This window comes from Alternaria atra (genome assembly GCF_907166805.1).
Source record: "Alternaria atra isolate CS162 genome assembly, contig: 25, whole genome shotgun sequence".
In the NCBI taxonomy this organism is placed as follows: domain Eukaryota; kingdom Fungi; phylum Ascomycota; class Dothideomycetes; order Pleosporales; family Pleosporaceae; genus Alternaria; species Alternaria atra.
The window spans coordinates 1320932-1336961 of NW_025091323.1; the positions used below are offsets into that span (position 1 = coordinate 1320932).

At 51.6% G+C, this 16030-nt stretch overlaps 4 protein-coding genes across 4 annotated transcripts; 2 read left to right on the top strand and 2 right to left on the bottom strand.

The window, feature by feature from the left end:
* Positions 1-583: 583 nt before the first annotated feature.
* Positions 584-1111, bottom strand: ALTATR162_LOCUS5440 (uncharacterized protein; the record flags this gene model as incomplete). Its single annotated transcript, XM_043313059.1, has 1 exon — positions 584-1111. One exon carries the CDS (start codon positions 1109-1111, stop codon positions 584-586), a length of 528 nt encoding a protein of 175 aa, XP_043168994.1.
* Positions 1112-5186: 4075 nt separating this feature from the next.
* Positions 5187-9696, top strand: ALTATR162_LOCUS5441 (uncharacterized protein; the record flags this gene model as incomplete). Its single annotated transcript, XM_043313060.1, has 8 exons — positions 5187-5949; positions 6361-6623; positions 6679-6983; positions 7039-7790; positions 8124-8213; positions 8261-8292; positions 8833-9266; positions 9324-9696. 8 exons carry the CDS (start codon positions 5187-5189, stop codon positions 9694-9696), a joined length of 3012 nt encoding a protein of 1003 aa, XP_043168995.1.
* Positions 9697-10401: 705 nt separating this feature from the next.
* Positions 10402-11499, top strand: ALTATR162_LOCUS5442 (uncharacterized protein; the record flags this gene model as incomplete). The annotated part of the gene is made up of 1 exon (XM_043313061.1): positions 10402-11499. One exon carries the CDS (start codon positions 10402-10404, stop codon positions 11497-11499), a length of 1098 nt encoding a protein of 365 aa, XP_043168996.1.
* Positions 11500-12366: 867 nt separating this feature from the next.
* ALTATR162_LOCUS5443 (uncharacterized protein) lies at positions 12367-14337 on the bottom strand (the record flags this gene model as incomplete). Its single annotated transcript, XM_043313062.1, has 1 exon — positions 12367-14337. One exon carries the CDS (start codon positions 14335-14337, stop codon positions 12367-12369), a length of 1971 nt encoding a protein of 656 aa, XP_043168997.1.
* Between the last annotated feature and the right edge of the window lie 1693 nt (positions 14338-16030).

Sequence of the window (16030 nt, forward strand, 5' to 3'; positions counted from 1 at the left end):
TTGGGTTGAATGGGAGAGACCTCCAGCTGTTGTCAGGCTGAAAGTCTTCACTGTTGGTGGTTTTCATCCAAGGCGCAGCAACGGCCAATCGTGTCTTGCATTGTCGCAGGGCTGAGCGCAGCACGACACCAACAAGGTGACATTTAGCTTTGCGACACTGCACTAGGTTACACTCGGCCTGATGGAAGGAAATTCTATGATGTTCAATGGGAGCTGGTGGTTCTGAAGCTTCGCAGCATGCGTAGGGGAAGGTTTGTGATTACGCGTATGAATGTTCACTTAGGCAAGGCGCGATGGGCCATGGCCGATTCGACCTAGCACGTTGCGTCTGAAGGCATTCGTTCTCAACATGATTGTCACATCGCAATTTAGTTCATCTCACACATTCTATCGGCCATCATGGAAAATCAAAAGAAGGTTTCTATGGTAGAATTTTGCATTGTTGACTATTGTAGTTTAGCGCGAACCGTCAGCTTGAGGGCAACGCGTAGAGATATTCCCATTCCAGCCGTATTCTTCGTGGGCGCAAGTATGTTCAGAAATCGAGCTTTCGCATAGATTTTTATTCGCTTTAACCCTCCATCTAAATGTCTTCGTTCACCGGCGCCTTGATCTTGCCTTTAGCTTCACCCATAGGCTGAAAGGGCGTTATAGGCTTCATTTGGAGAAGACAGCATCCCCTACCTGCTTTCTGGCGGCACATCTCACACTTCTCCTCGTACCACATGGGTTCTCGAAGCTCGTCGCCGCCCGTGAGCATCCTGACAGAGCCCTTTTCGCTGGCCAATGTCTCGTTGACATACTTGCAGTCACTACATCGCCACATGAAGACCTTGGCGAGCGGGTCAATGTGGCCCTTAGCCTTAGTCGGTGTAGGAGTGTAGCGGGACATGCTGAACGCTGCTGTACCTTTCTGTGGTCGGGAAGAGATGGCTTTTTGCGTGGCGACTACGCGGTAGTGTGTTTGTTTGAATGTGTAGAGTTGTGTGGCTACAGTCGAGGGAATGGAGGGGCAGTCGGGCTTTCTAGAGAGAAAGAGTTTGACGACGTAGTTGAGGGTGATATGGAGAGCCGACAGGCAGTTGGCACTGACCGCCGCTATCCGCACCATGACGGCGTGGTGAATAAGGAACAATCGTCGCGATATTGTCCAACAACTATACTAACCAGGTAATACATTCCAAAGATGGAAGGCTCACGCATTTTCGAGAAACCATGTACACTAGCATGCATGTCGCGACCCTTACGTCTGTGCAGCGACCGAGAGCAAACGCATGTATAATCACAAGCCCAGTGCTGTCGAATTCGCGAAGGACCTGAGACCTTCACACTCGCTCTCTGACAGCCACGAACGATGTCGAGCACCGACATGAACGGAAAGATGAAAACGAGGAAACTAGGCAATGGCCAGTTCAAGAAGCCACTGTTTGCGAAAGGTGGATGGATCCTTTTCACTCGTCAACGCATTACGCTGACGCTGCCCAAGCAATCGCATCTTACCAGAAAGCTGCCGCTCTAGATCCGGATGACTATCGTCCGTTACTGAACATATAAGACCAGACAACATCAAGCAGTAAGTGCGTTCGGCCATCTTACTAGGAGCCATTCTTTGCCTGCTCCGTTCCAAGATCGAGACGTTTTCCAAACATATCAGCAACCGTGCTGTTGTCGTCAGCGGGCCCATTTTCATCACGATCTCTGATCATTGCGAGTCGTATTTCTTCCGCGTCCACTTTCTTCCCAGATAGAATGACCCTAAAGTTTCGCGCGCAAATGATATTCTCGTACTTCCCTGATTCCCAGTGGCACTGCCTGATATGATCCCTTTCCGGACACCAGAATCTATGAGATGTCGTCACATTTGACCGCAACGTACTCATCCTAGATTCTCTCAAGATGTTGGAGGTAGTGCCCTTGTGGCAGATAACTTTCTCGAGCATTAGTCCATTTAGATGAAGGGCACTCAGCCCATACGGAAAGCTGGGATGTGGCTGCTGACCGAGATCAAAATGCCATCGCACCGTCATAAGAGGTAGTTCTCGCAGATGCGGGTGACAAGACAGACATCACTGAAGTAGCTCAGGTCGTCCAAACAATTTTTCGCCAAGTGGCTATCTCTTGCCAACAGACTGACGCAGCGGACTCGCTGTCTCCAAGCTTCACAGCAGATGTCTAGGAAGCCTATGGGCTGTGCTGCAGGTGGTTTGTCGACGAATGGGCTGCGTCGGTAATCCTAGGACAGAATAATGAAGTCATTCAGCTGCCATTCGGGTCCAAGGGTCTCTGAGCGAAGTTGCCAGTAGGTGTACTTGAGCTGTTCGCTTTCCTGCGGTTGATGCCAAGAAGTGCTGAATTATGCTTTGTAGTCATCGTCGCGGTGAAAACAAAGACCATCCGGCTCGTGGAGGGTGTAGGTGTAGATCTGATCGCGCAGTTCGCGGGATAAGCGGAGAAGAGAGCTGACGCTGCTGTCCATCATAGTCACAGAGTAACCCGGAGGACGTGGATGAACCGTGTACGTGCCATCAATGCATGAACTCCAGCAGTTGCTGTTCTCGCTTCACCGATACCAGATGCGCCTTGAATTAGCCTTGGCTCTGCGCCCTGCATGTCAACATATACGAAGTCTAACGGCATGGATTTAAGTATTAGGATTGTATTTCAAGACCTGTACCTGGCAGCAAAAAGAAATTTGGGTGTTGCGTGGGCCGAAGTTCTATCGGATCGCCAGAACACAATCCTCATCCTCTCCCCAACCCCAACGTCCCCAGACCATTAGAACCACAAAAACAATAGCTGTGCAACTCATTGCATCGGCCGGGAATCGAACCCGGGGCTAGCCGAAACTGTCCTGTGAAGGATGGCAACGGCTAATTTTACCACTAAACCACCGATGCTGATGAAACCAAGGTGAAAGGTTGATTCACGTGATTTGATGAATGACCTTTAACAAAAAACAAATATATTGTCAGAAATTGCTCATGCAAACGGATCGGGAACGAGGCCTGATTAAAGGTGGACTTGGTAGTGGGGTCGTAGGGGAAGTTGATTAAATTCGCTCGCTTAGATGCATGTCGCATCTGACTGCCATGAAAAGGTTAGTGGCATATTGATTACTTTCACTGCAGTAAGGGCTACTGCACGCTCACACACTGTGATTTACGTGGCTTTGTGCTTGTACATTAGCGGAAGAAACGAAGAAAGTGGATGTATCCGCCAATGCTCAAGACGGGAGCAAGCATTCAGGACATCGGTGCATTGACCATTCTCTTGCGTTTGAACTACAACATTGATTCTATTCTGCATGTGTGAAAAAGGAATACGGCCATGGCTGGTTGATCAAATGAGAGCCATAGAGGGACCATAGAGGGACTGGGCTATTCGCCAGGTTCTCTTCCGATGCTTCATGACCTACCATTGTCTACCTAAGCCGCTTTTGTACCACGTTCTGGGGAGTTCAAGCCGATCAAGTCACAATGTGCGCTCCTATTGGTACTACTTTATTGCGGAGACAGTCACAATTTGTCAATTGACGAGATCGAGCTATCTAGGGCGTAAGGCCCAAGTTTGAGGAAATCGCCGGGTGTTTCCCTGACGTGATCGCATCGGTAATCTACGAGACAAGGTAGTCATTTTATAATCACATGTGATTGAGAACGCAAAGTGATTACTCTGTACGTGACCTTGAAGTGTTCCGTGCTATGAGCTCGTCACGTGCAATGGGATTATTGCCATCGAAGAGTAATCAAAACCCCCTGCCGACTGCCAGCGTCCAGCAATGAATGCGCTCCTACAAGGAAGCATAATGCGGGACGGCACGGCAGGCATCCCTAAGATCCGGCATCTGATCCGACGATCGAGTGATGACGTTCGCGCGTATATTTGAGAGACATGGAGTCGCTAACCAGTCTCTGGGAATTTCTGTTATGTATGTACTGAACCTTGTAGTAACGCCTTGTGAGTCACAACATCTGTGCCCTCGAATCTCAAGCGAAGGAGATGAAACGTGCACTGCCAATTTGGGGCATCAAATTCGGCGTTAGGGAGCCTTGGCGCACCGCTTCTCAGGTTTTCTCGGAGGCCGCGGGTGCCATCTCTGTGATCCGCGCTTCCTTTCCTTTCCGCACCGCCATCCATCAAACACCAAAATGCCTTTACACGTAAGCGTCGCTGACTATCGTCATCGGCGTTCGGTCCCTGTCGCGCGAGCACTTTCGTGCTTCGACATTTCTATGACGCTTCAGTTGGTACTTCATTGTACGCTGTAATCGGCCCTTGCCAATCGGTACAACCTTTCGTCCGCATGTTCGTACAAACAATGTACAATATGATGTACGAAAGTAAAAATGTCGCGCTGAAACGGTTCGCATCTGTGTTGAGGTGTAGCGGCAATCCATAGGGTGGATACTGATTTCGCACAACAATAAGTCGGTCTCTGGAAGTGCGAATAGCGAGCATTAAAAAATATGCCAGAAACTAACGGAGACCCTCCACGTTCCGATGGCTACAAGTCTATCTTTATGACTACCTGAAACCACGTGGAGAGCCTCTCCGACACGTTGGGACCTGGTTTGGATCGTTTTCAAGGTTTTAGGTCGCTGTTCGGTGCTTCGAGCGCGAGGCCGAGCCCGAATCGATGCTTAAGCCCTCAGCTAAAAAACGCTATCAGCAACAATTCCAGTTCCGCCCCGCTGCAACCAGCGGCCATTACGGGAGACAGGGACACTATCTGTAGCAGACCCTGGATCTAGCATCAGAGCAGTCTAGACAAATCCGAATTTGCTCATGCTACCTGAACGAATATACGGACCAATCACGACAGCTAAAGTCTGGCCGTTTGCAGTTGCACCGCCATGTCGGTCCCCGTGGCTTCCTTGCTTCGAGTAAGTCCCTGCTTCGTCCGTATCAACGATTGAAGCAGTGACTGCACACAATTCCGCCTGCGACGTCAGCAATGTCGGAGCCGACGGCTGTTGACGCCCGAGTGCCTCTAGACTCTTTTGGACGATCAGTATCCACAATAGTTTCCCATAGGCTCCTTTATATGACTACGACCCCAATATTGATTCCAGTAGTGCTTGTCCAGACCTGTCCCCTCCAAACTCCAAAGTACAATCTTTAATACCTAATTGCCGTTTCACACACACAGCAGACAATTCTGGCCAGAACGTGGAATCGACAACACAATGGAGGGCCGTAGGAGGAGCAGTGCTTATAACATACCCGCTGGCGCTGGCGAGGACATCATGCGAACAATATCTCGCACGTTTTCCGGCAAATCACGACATGACGATGATATCGAGCGAGAGCGAGAAGAAGAAGACGGCACGGACAGCGACTCTGCCAAGACCAAAGTGGAAGAGTGGAGACTAGCGAACGATGTAAAGAATATACAACAAAACGATCCTACCGAAGGGCGGAGACTGGGAGTCACATGGAGTGGACTAACCGTCAAGGTGGTGCCTTCGGACGCACGTTTGCAAGAGAACGTGCTCAGCCAGTTCAACATCCCGCAGCAAATCAGAGAGTCACGACAGAAGCCCGAGCTGAAGACAATTCTCGACAACAGCTTTGGTAGCGTACAGCCTGGCGAGATGCTTCTGGTTCTGGGAAGGCCTGGCTCTGGTTGCACCACTCTACTGAAGATGCTCGCGAACAAGCGAAAGGGGTACGCACAAATCGACGGCGACGTGCATTTCGGTTCGATGGACCACAAAGAAGCTCTGAAATACCGCGGCAACATTGTCATCAACACCGAGGAGGAACTCTTCTTCCCTACCCTCACAGTAGGCAAGACCATGGACTTCGCTACGAAACTCAACATCCCACGCACCCTACCAAAGGATTCTGCAACTCCCGAAGAATATCGCCAGAAGTTCAAGTCATTCCTGATGGAATCCATGGGAATCGCCCACACTGAGGATACCAAAGTCGGCGACGCCTTCGTCCGTGGTGTCTCTGGTGGAGAGCGCAAACGAGTCTCGATCATCGAGACTTTGGCCAACCGCGCTAGCGTAGCCTGCTGGGACAACTCCACCCGTGGTCTAGATGCCAGTACTGCTCTGGAGTACACTCGTGCACTCAGATGCTTGACAGATGCGATGGGCATTGCTACCATCGTCACCCTGTATCAGGCAGGTAACGGCATCTACGACCTTTTCGATAAAGTCCTCGTGCTAGATGAAGGCAAGCAAGTTTTCTACGGCACTCGCGAACAAGCTCGACCTTTCATGGAGGAGCAGGGCTTCGTATGCAGTGAGGGTGCCAATGTGGCTGATTTCTTGACTGGTGTCACGGTGCCCTCTGAGCGACAGATTCGTTCCGGATTCGAAGGCTTCCCACGCAACAACATCGAGCTAGAGCAGGCCTACCAACGGTCATCCATCAAGGCTGCGACGGAGCAGGAACTGTCATACCCTACGAGTGAAGCGGCAAAGACCAACACCAAGTTATTTGTCGAAGCCATGGCGATAGACAAGTCTAAGCAACTTCCAGCCTCGTCGCCCATGACTGTCTCATTCTACGATCAGGTGAAGGCCTGTGTCGCCCGGCAGTATCAAATCCTTTGGGGTGATAAAGCGACCTTCATCATCAAGCAAGGCTCAACGCTCTTCCAGGCAATTGTAAGTCTCTGTCTAGGTCTCCAATCTCAAACTTTGCTGACCTTTCACTTTTTAGATCGCCGGTTCGCTTTTCTACAACGCTCCCACAACTTCATCTGGACTGTTCGTCAAGGGAGGAGCTCTCTTCTTGGCTTTGCTGTTCAACGCGTTGTTGGCCATGTCGGAAGTCACCGACAGTTTCTTCGGTCGCCCTATCCTCGCCAAGCACAAGAACTTCGCCTTCTACAACCCTGCAGCTTTCTGTATTGCGCAGATTGCAGCTGATGTACCGATTCTACTCTTCCAGGTATCCATGTTCATGATCGTCCTGTATTGGATGGTGGCTTTGAAGGCTACAGCTGCTGCCTTCTTCACTGCTTGGTAAGTGATGTAGAAGCTTACCGCCTACATGGCCTATACTAACATACTTCCACAGGTTCGTCGTATACGTTGTTACCTTCGTCATGACTGCGTTCTTCCGCATGATCGGTGCCGCCTTCCCCAACTTCGACGCTGCCTCCAAAGTTTCTGGTTTTTCGATCACCGCTCTCATTCTCTACATCGGCTACCAAATTCCGAAGCCCAAGATGCACCCATGGTTTGTCTGGATTTACTGGATCGACCCGCTTTCATACGGCTTTGAATCCCTGATGGCGAACGAGTTCTCCGGACAAGATATACCCTGTGTCAACGCTAACCTCATTCCCAACTTCCTCCCTCAGTATCAGAACGGTGTCAATCAAGCCTGCGCAGGTGTCGCCGGAGCTAAGCCCGGCGCTACCTCAGTCAGCGGGGATGATTACTTGAGAAGCCTTTCCTACTCCAAGGGGAACATCTGGCGCAATGTTGGTATCCTGTTTGCCTGGTGGTTTCTCTTCGTCGGCCTCACGATCTTCTTCACGCTTCGATGGGACGACTCAGCCGGCTCTGGAGGATCTCTCTTGATCCCTCGTGAGAACAAGAAGAAGGTCCCACGCTCTATCACACCCGGAGATGAAGAAGCCCAAGGAAACGAAAAGGCACCCAGGACAGACGGCACCGACGAGAAGGCTACTGAAACGCAAGACCTAAGTGCCAACCTTATGCGCAACACCTCCGTCTTCACCTGGCGCAATCTGTCGTACGTTGTCAAGACCCCATCTGGTGACCGCACGCTTTTGGACAATGTTCACGGTTACGTCAAACCCGGTATGCTGGGAGCCTTGATGGGTTCATCCGGTGCTGGAAAGACCACACTTCTCGATGTTCTTGCTCAACGCAAGACTGACGGCACCATTCACGGCGAGATTCTTGTAGACGGACGACCACTTCCTGTTTCGTTCCAACGTTCCGCCGGTTACTGTGAGCAACTCGATGTCCACGAGCCTTTTGCGACCGTTCGAGAAGCGCTCGAGTTCTCTGCTCTCCTTCGTCAAAGCCGCGACACACCCCGTGAGGAGAAACTGGCATATGTTGACACTATCATTGATCTGCTTGAGCTACACGACTTGGAGCATACTTTGATTGGTCGTGTTGGAGCAGGTCTTTCGGTCGAGCAGCGTAAGCGCGTCACTATCGGTGTTGAGCTTGTTTCGAAGCCTTCGATCTTGATCTTCCTCGATGAACCAACTTGTAAGTATATTCAATCACCCACTCAGTACGCCGCTAACATCACCTAGCTGGATTGGACGGCCAAGCCGCTTTCAATACTGTCCGATTCCTTCGCAAGCTCGCCGACGTTGGCCAAGCCGTCTTGGTCACTATCCATCAACCATCCGCCCTCCTTTTCGCTCAATTCGATACCCTTCTGCTCCTTGCAAAGGGTGGCAAGACCGTCTACTTCGGTGACATTGGTGACAACGCGGCTACTATCAAAGAATACTTTGGCCGATACGACGCTCCGTGCCCTCCTGGCGCCAACCCTGCGGAACACATGATCGACGTGGTAACTGGCACGCACGGTAAAGACTGGCATCAAGTCTGGCTTGACTCACCTGAAGCGGCACGCATGCACCAAGACCTCGACCACATCATCACTGACGCTGCTGGTAAAGAGCCTGGTACCACGGACGATGGCCATGAGTTCGCGATGGATCTCTGGACACAGACCAAGATTGTCACCAACAGAGCAAACGTCAGCATGTACCGCAACATCGACTACGTTAACAACAAGTTCGCCCTCCACATTGGTACCGCGCTGTTTATCGGTTTCAGTTTTTGGCAGATTGGCAACACAGTTGCTGATCAGCAGCTCGTCCTCTTCTCCCTGTTCAACTACATCTTCGTCGCACCTGGTGTGATTGCGCAACTGCAGCCCCTCTTCATCGACCGTCGCGACATCTACGAAACTCGTGAGAAGAAGTCGAAGATGTACTCCTGGATCGCTTTCGTGACTGGTTTAGTCGTCTCTGAGATCCCATACCTTATCATCTGCGCCATTCTCTACTACGTCTGCTTCTACTACACTGCCGGTCTTCCTGGCGACTCGAACAAGGCAGGTGCTGTGTTCTTCGTCATGCTCGTGTACCAATTCATCTACACCGGTATCGGCCAGTTCGTTGCAGCCTACGCACCCAACGCTGTATTCGCCTCGCTCGTCAACCCGCTCATCATCGGAGTTCTCGTCTCGTTCTGTGGTGTTTTGGTGCCATATGCGCAAATCCAAGAATTCTGGCGCTACTGGATGTAAGTAACCCCATTCACTATCAAACCAAGTAAATAACCCTACTAACACTGTCTCAGCTACTACCTTAACCCTTTCAACTACCTGATGGGAGCGCTGCTCGTCTTCGCCGATTTCGACTGGAATATCAAGTGCTCCGAGTCGGAATTCGCCATGTTCGATCCCCCAGCTGGTCAGACATGTAGTGACTATCTGCAGGCGTGGATGGCAGGCCCAGGAAGTCGCACAAACCTTGTCAATCCTGATGCTACGTCAGACTGCAGAGTCTGTCAATACACCAGGGGAAGCGATTACCTGTACACGGTCAACTTGAACGACTACTACTATGGATGGAGGAATGCAGCCATCTGTGTCATCTTTGCTCTCTCGAGTTATGCTCTGGTCTACGGCCTGATGAAGTTGAGGACCAAGGCGAGTAAGAAGGCGGAATAATCGCGTGGCAGAATGCTATCATTGTTGGTAGTATCGTTATGTTTATCTCATACCTCAAATGTTGTCTTCTCCTCATCATTATCATCGCATCTTGGAGTTTTGGTCATCTCTAGACATCTCGACATCTATCTTTGTACTGTTTGCCTCTAAAAGTTCTATTCTCCGACCACTATAGACCTTCTCTAGACTTAGCGTTTTGTCTGGGAGTAGGGGGTCAAGTTATATATGTAAATGTATTGTAATCGCTTGCAAATACCTCGCCCGTACTCAGCCTTCAGCCAATCATAGCGGCCCACTTGCTGAGGTGCGTTCCAAGGGCTCCCAGTACGTTTGCACATTCAGTGTTCACTTCCCTGATAGCACAACTCCATTGCGACAAGTTCGTACAGCTACCAAGACTTGACTATCCAGTGACGTGAGACAGCGCGATCTAAATGGTTTGCAAGTAGAGGCAGATCCTTGAAACTATTGCAAGAAAAACTTCGACGTGAATGGTAATCCCTTTGAATTGCTGGGCAGCCCCGACCACGTGCACCGCGACTACGCTAGTGAATGAGACCACCAGACGCGTCGCACCTCAACCGCGGCCCCACCAACAATCGACAACCGGCATTTCCCAGTAACTTCAATCAACGCGCTTCAATCGCGTGTCACGACAGTCAATTGCTCGTCGCAAATTGTCTACGTAGTGGCCGCAAACACGAAATGCCTCCGAAAGCACGTAACGCGCCTGGTCGAAGAGCCGCCGCAACTGAAGAAGCGCCTATCGCATTGCCTCTAAAACGAGGACGCGCGCCTAAAGCCGATGCCGTTGAAGCCATTCTCGAGCCCCCGAAGAAGCGTGGGCGTCCCGCTAAAGCGAAAGCCGAAGAGCCCGTTGTTGAAGCCGCGCCGGAGCCCAAGAAACGCGGTCGCCCACCCAAAGTTGCGCCTGAGCCCGCTATTGAAGCACCTGTAGTCAAGAAGGGTAGAGGAAGGCCCAAGAAAGAGGTTCTATCAGCACAAGAAGAAGTGCCTGTCAAAAACCGTAGAGGCCGTCCTCGTAAAACAGACGTTATCGCAGATGCACCGCCAGCTATACGGAAGCGTGGTCGTCCTGCGCGCACTGCAGCCATTGACCTCAATCGGGTTGTTGGCTCTTCCCGCATCGGAAAGCGTTCCTCTCCTCGTACCAAGGCCAAGGCTGAGCCAGTCGCCCGCCGTCTTGATCCACGGGTGCGTTCGAAGTTGCGAATCCGTCTGCCTCCGGCCAAAAAGACTATCACAGCAGAGTCCGTCACAAAGCCAGGTCTGAAGCCAACTGCTAGGCGAGGAAGACCGCCTAATAATACTGTCCCTGCTCCAAAGGAACCTGCAGTCGCGAAACCCGCGAAGCCCACGAAGCCCGCTAAGCCTCTTGCTCCTCGCAAAATGCGCGGCCACACAGTGCGCCAAATTCCTGACCGATACGTCGCGCAAGTCGATGAATATCTGCAAGAGCTTATCGCAGCGAACGCATCTCCTGTCGAAGAGGAACAAGCAGAGGATGAAGTACAAGGAGAGGATGGCTCAATCGCTGAAGATACCGCTGAGGACGGCCAGGACGCTCTAGTGTCTTCAGAGCAAGACCGAGAGCAGTACCAAGAGTACAGTGATGATGGCGGTATTGACGTGGATGGTGCTGAAGACGCAGAGGAACTGCCGGAGAATGTCGAGTTCCTCGAAGAGAACAACCGAAATAACAAGTCGCCCGAAGACGACGACGATAACAATGGGAGAGACGAGAACGCCGAGCCGGTACAACAGGTTGAGGTGAGCATATAGGAGGATGTCGAGATGGAGCAGGGTGACGATGGCATTGTACATGCCGAGGTTGAAACTGAGATTGTAGTTCGCGAGGAAAGCGATGACGATGGCCAGGATCTTTTCAATGCCGCAGCGCAGAGGAGGGTGGTCTCATCAGCGGGACTCCTGGACCACCTGCGACTGCTGTCTTCAGCTAGGCAGCGTATGTCTGGCTTGAAAGTACATATTTGCTCTCCCGCATGTCTTGCGTAGCAAAGCGACATCCTCAACTTAGCATTAAGTAGTGGCCGCGCGACAGGCATTCTTTCACAACCAGGACAACCGGTCGATGGAGCGAGGCATGGGCTCATGAAGAGTCTACTTGTTCTATCTATGCTCATGGCGTTTACATCGAGATACCCCACCAGCGAGTTCACTTTACACCGAATACATGAATCGCAACAAGAAACTCTCGTGTATTTCTGCCTGTCCGCGTAACTGCTAATATCCTAAATAGACCATCCATTGCCCGATAGCTGACGTTCTCCAATCTAGTTTTGAACTACAATGGGTCTCCGTATCAACCTAATCTCATTCTAACAAGATCTGAGGGTATATATTACGACGCATCCCGTCAGTACGCCAATGTAAGACACGGCGAACACCTTCAGAGCACATGTTGGATACACAAATCAGAAGTGAGAATCACTTTAGTGATTTAGTACTATCATACTGTCCATATCAACTTTTCAGCTTTCGCTAACGATCAATGATCAACCACTCCTCAACGTCTCCGCTGTACCCGGTCTACTCGTCTCAAAAACACTCCTTCGTTTCCTTACCTCCTCCGTCATCAATCGCCAGCCCGTCCAACAACAAAACCCCAAACGCTCTAGTTCACAGCAGTTAATGGGAGAAGATAGAATTCCCCTCAGCATGCTCATGTCCATGTCCGTGACCATGGCTGTGTCCACCAGAAGCACCATGGTTGTGAATCGTAGTTCCACTCGACACTACCCTGGAAATGCTGCTTTTAGCGCCGCCACGAGCTCCAGCGCTGCTTGCGTGGTAGACGCTGCTGGCTGACTCCTCGAAGCGCTCCATCTCGCGGCACTTCTCTTCGTACTTGGCCATGTACTCGTCGCGTTCGCGGTCGGCGGCGTGACGAGCTGAGATGGCTCGTTCCTTTTGTTCGCGGGCTTCGTTGAGCAGAGTACGGAGGGACGTAATCTCAAACTCGAATTCAGCAGAAGAGTCGTCGTAGGTAGAGATGGTCTCGGTGATCTCTTCGTACTTGTGCTTCCAGGCATTGAGGTCAGAGTGTGCGCGGTCACGGGCATACTTTAGGTTGGTGATCTCAGTTTGGAAGATGACTAGCTGTTCCTGAAGACTAGTGATCTCACTGGTGAGATGACCGTGCTTGCCGCGTGAGTCTTCACCCTCGCGGTAAAGAACCTTGTTACGTTCGGTGAGAGTGTGGATCTCGGACTTGATTTCCGTGATGGTAAGCTCAGCGCGGCGGAGGGACTCCTCCAAGATGTTGATGCGGCGGTGGCCATCTTCAACCTTGCGGTGCTCGTCGTGTAGGTCTTGCTTGAGCTGATCGCGCTCAACGACGACGAGACGGTGGTCCTCGCGAGACCGGTCAATGGCGTCTCGAAGCTCTGTGCGCTCGAGTTCAATGTCCCTCAACTTCTCCTTGACCGAGACGACCTCGCGTTTGATGTGCTCGTACTTGAGCGAGAACTCGTTGGCGCGGGCATCAGACTCTTCCCAGCCGAGAATCTTCGCCTTTACCTCGCGTCGGAGGCCGTCAATGGTCAGGGCATGATCATCACGCTCCGTCTCGATAACGCGGACGGTCTCCTTCAGCTTGTGAAGCTCGCGCTGTACGCGGTCGTGTCGCTCAGTCAGGTCAGTGTACTCGCGAGTAGTCTCGTCGGCCCTAGACTTGGCGCGCTTCAGCTCCTCATGAAGACGATCTTTCTCATGGAGATGCTCATCCCTCTCGAGCTCGAACATCTTAATGCGGTCGGTGAGAGTCAGCACCTCCTTGCGAGTGGACTCAAACTTGGAAGTAGTCTCGTTGTACTTGCTCTTGAGTTCAGTGTGCTCACGGAGAAGCGTCCTGAGCTCATTGTGGTGCTTATCCGAGTCGAACCGAGCGGAGTCGCGCTCGTCTTCACAGATCTTCAGCCTGGAATACGCAGCTTCCAGCTCAGCCCGGGTTCTTTCGTGGTCACCATGAGTAAGTGTGACCGAGCTTTGAAGCTCATGTAGCTCATGACGAGTGCTCTCCAGGTCGCGGTCGCGATCAGCGAGCTTCTTCTTGTGATCGGTCACTTGAGTAAGTGCAGCTGTAAGCTCAAGAATGAGTTTCTCCACCTGCCTCTTCCGTTCGCCGTGCTCGTGGCCGTGATGTGAGTGCTCAGCTTCCTTACGCTGGATTTCCTCAGTCACTTCCTCAACGGTGATGAGAAGTTCGTCCCGCTCGCGAACAAGACTGTCTCGCTCAGCCATGATACGAGACCATGACTCTTTCAGCGAAGAAGCCTCTCGAGAGGCAGTAGACATTAGATCCATCAAAGCGAAGAACTTGCCTTCGGCTTGTGATGTGAGCTCTGTAGACATCTTGCTCCGATGTGACTGGAGGAAGCTGCTTGCTCGGCGTGAAGATGCACTTGTCTGGCGAGTTGAACGACGAGTCATTGATGAGCTGTGGCCAGCACCGTTGGCATGACTTCCGAATGAGAAAGATCGGTTGCCTGTGGGTGACGAGGGCTCAGAGAAGACATCTCGGAGTCCACTAGCCTTGAGCTTCATAATAGTGAGCTTTTCGGGTGTGATTTCAGAGTTGGTTGCAAACGTGTCGGCCATTGTGAACTTCGATGATGTTCAGTGTTGTTGGGAGTCAAAAGAGGACTGGAATGCAAATACCTAAGGATTGGGCAGGAGTGGGAAGTGGTACTTATGCTATAAATGCCGACAGCCAGTACCCCGCCTCACATACCACGGTAGTCCATCCCAGCAGTACATCCATACTTGCATTGGAATAGTCTGTTGCCCGCATAGACAAGGTGCTTGTGGCTTGCTGCTTGAAGAGAGCTTCCTGTATATGACGCAGCATACTGCGAGCGTCTGACGAACTAGAGAGGCTATCCCACCTACCGTTCGCTACGCTTCACCGTTACTGGAAAGGCACACGCAGCAGCTTGAAACCGCGCATGGGATAAGTGGGACCTGTTCTGTAAGGTGTCGGCGACTTGGGAGGTGGAGTTAGCCATAATAGTTGGAGGAGCTCAGCTTGATCAAGCACCGCCTAGGACAGATCAGACCCGGCGTCGCCATATGCAATGGCGATCCTTGGTAGTGCGAAGACGACCAGCAGGCATGGCTTAACACTCCTCGCTTGGCAGGCCATCTCTCGACTGGATGATGCCAAGTGCGGGTAGATCACAAGGGCTGAGTATCTCGATGCTGCAGATTGAAGATCAAATGTGGGGGTTACGGGCCGCGCTATAGCATCCTCGCCGATTCGACAGCTTCATCGCTAGACTTCGCTTGCTTCTTTCGGGTGCTACATGACGCCTGAGCTTTCGATAGTCCGAAACGGGAATTTATCCTTCTAGGCGGAACAGCCATAAGCCAATCATACTTCCTTGGGATGCTGGGTCGGTCCGTGATGTGGCAATCGATCACATCGGGGGTGGCCGAGCGATGGGATGATGACTGCCATTGGAGAACGACCCACAGCTAGCCATTGTTCGTGGAGCGGAGTTTGTGAGTGATGGTTGAAGAGCCGGCGGTTGTGGTAACGTCGGGTCGCTCGAAATCGTGCACCGATCATCGACACCGGTGGTTGACGCTACTGTAGTATGACCCCGCCATGTGAAGAAGCAACGAGGCACAGGAGTTCACATTGCTAATTCCCCGTCACTCCCCGAGGAGAGAAAGAAACAAAGCTGCAGGCTTGAGTTCGTATGGCTTTGCTGGGTGTGTGGCCGTTTGTGATAGACACTCGCAGGAACTCCACCTGTGCTTCCGTGCACACACGCAAGCTGTGTGTCAGAACTGGACGATGAGAATGGAGATGTGGCACGTTTGTTTGAGAGATTTTAGCTACTCAAGGATTTTACTCAAAGAGGTGCGAGTTAATCTGCAGCCGTTAGGGACATTTCTTCACAGCCTGCATCTGAGCCTTGCGTCTTGACCAGAGCGACTTCGCATGCTGCGCGGCATTTACCTCAGGACCACTTCTTGTGTCCGCGCATGGATGCTTTTGCTCGCATCGTATGGACCATGTTGCTATCGCGATCGTGTCCGCCCTTATGGTCGTATCGAACGCAACCAGTTGACCGTCCACAATGTAGTATTCTCCATGGGATCTCTTGATAAGCTTCAAGTCTGTCTTGTGGCACAGATGCACTCCAGTAAGCTCATATTCAGGAACGTCTGGAGTTATAGCTTAAGTACATCAACACAAAATCGGAAGCGGTATGGGAAATGTTACTTCGAGCTGAGAATTGGTGACCACGCAAAGGCAAACAATTGGTCGTACTGCACGACATTG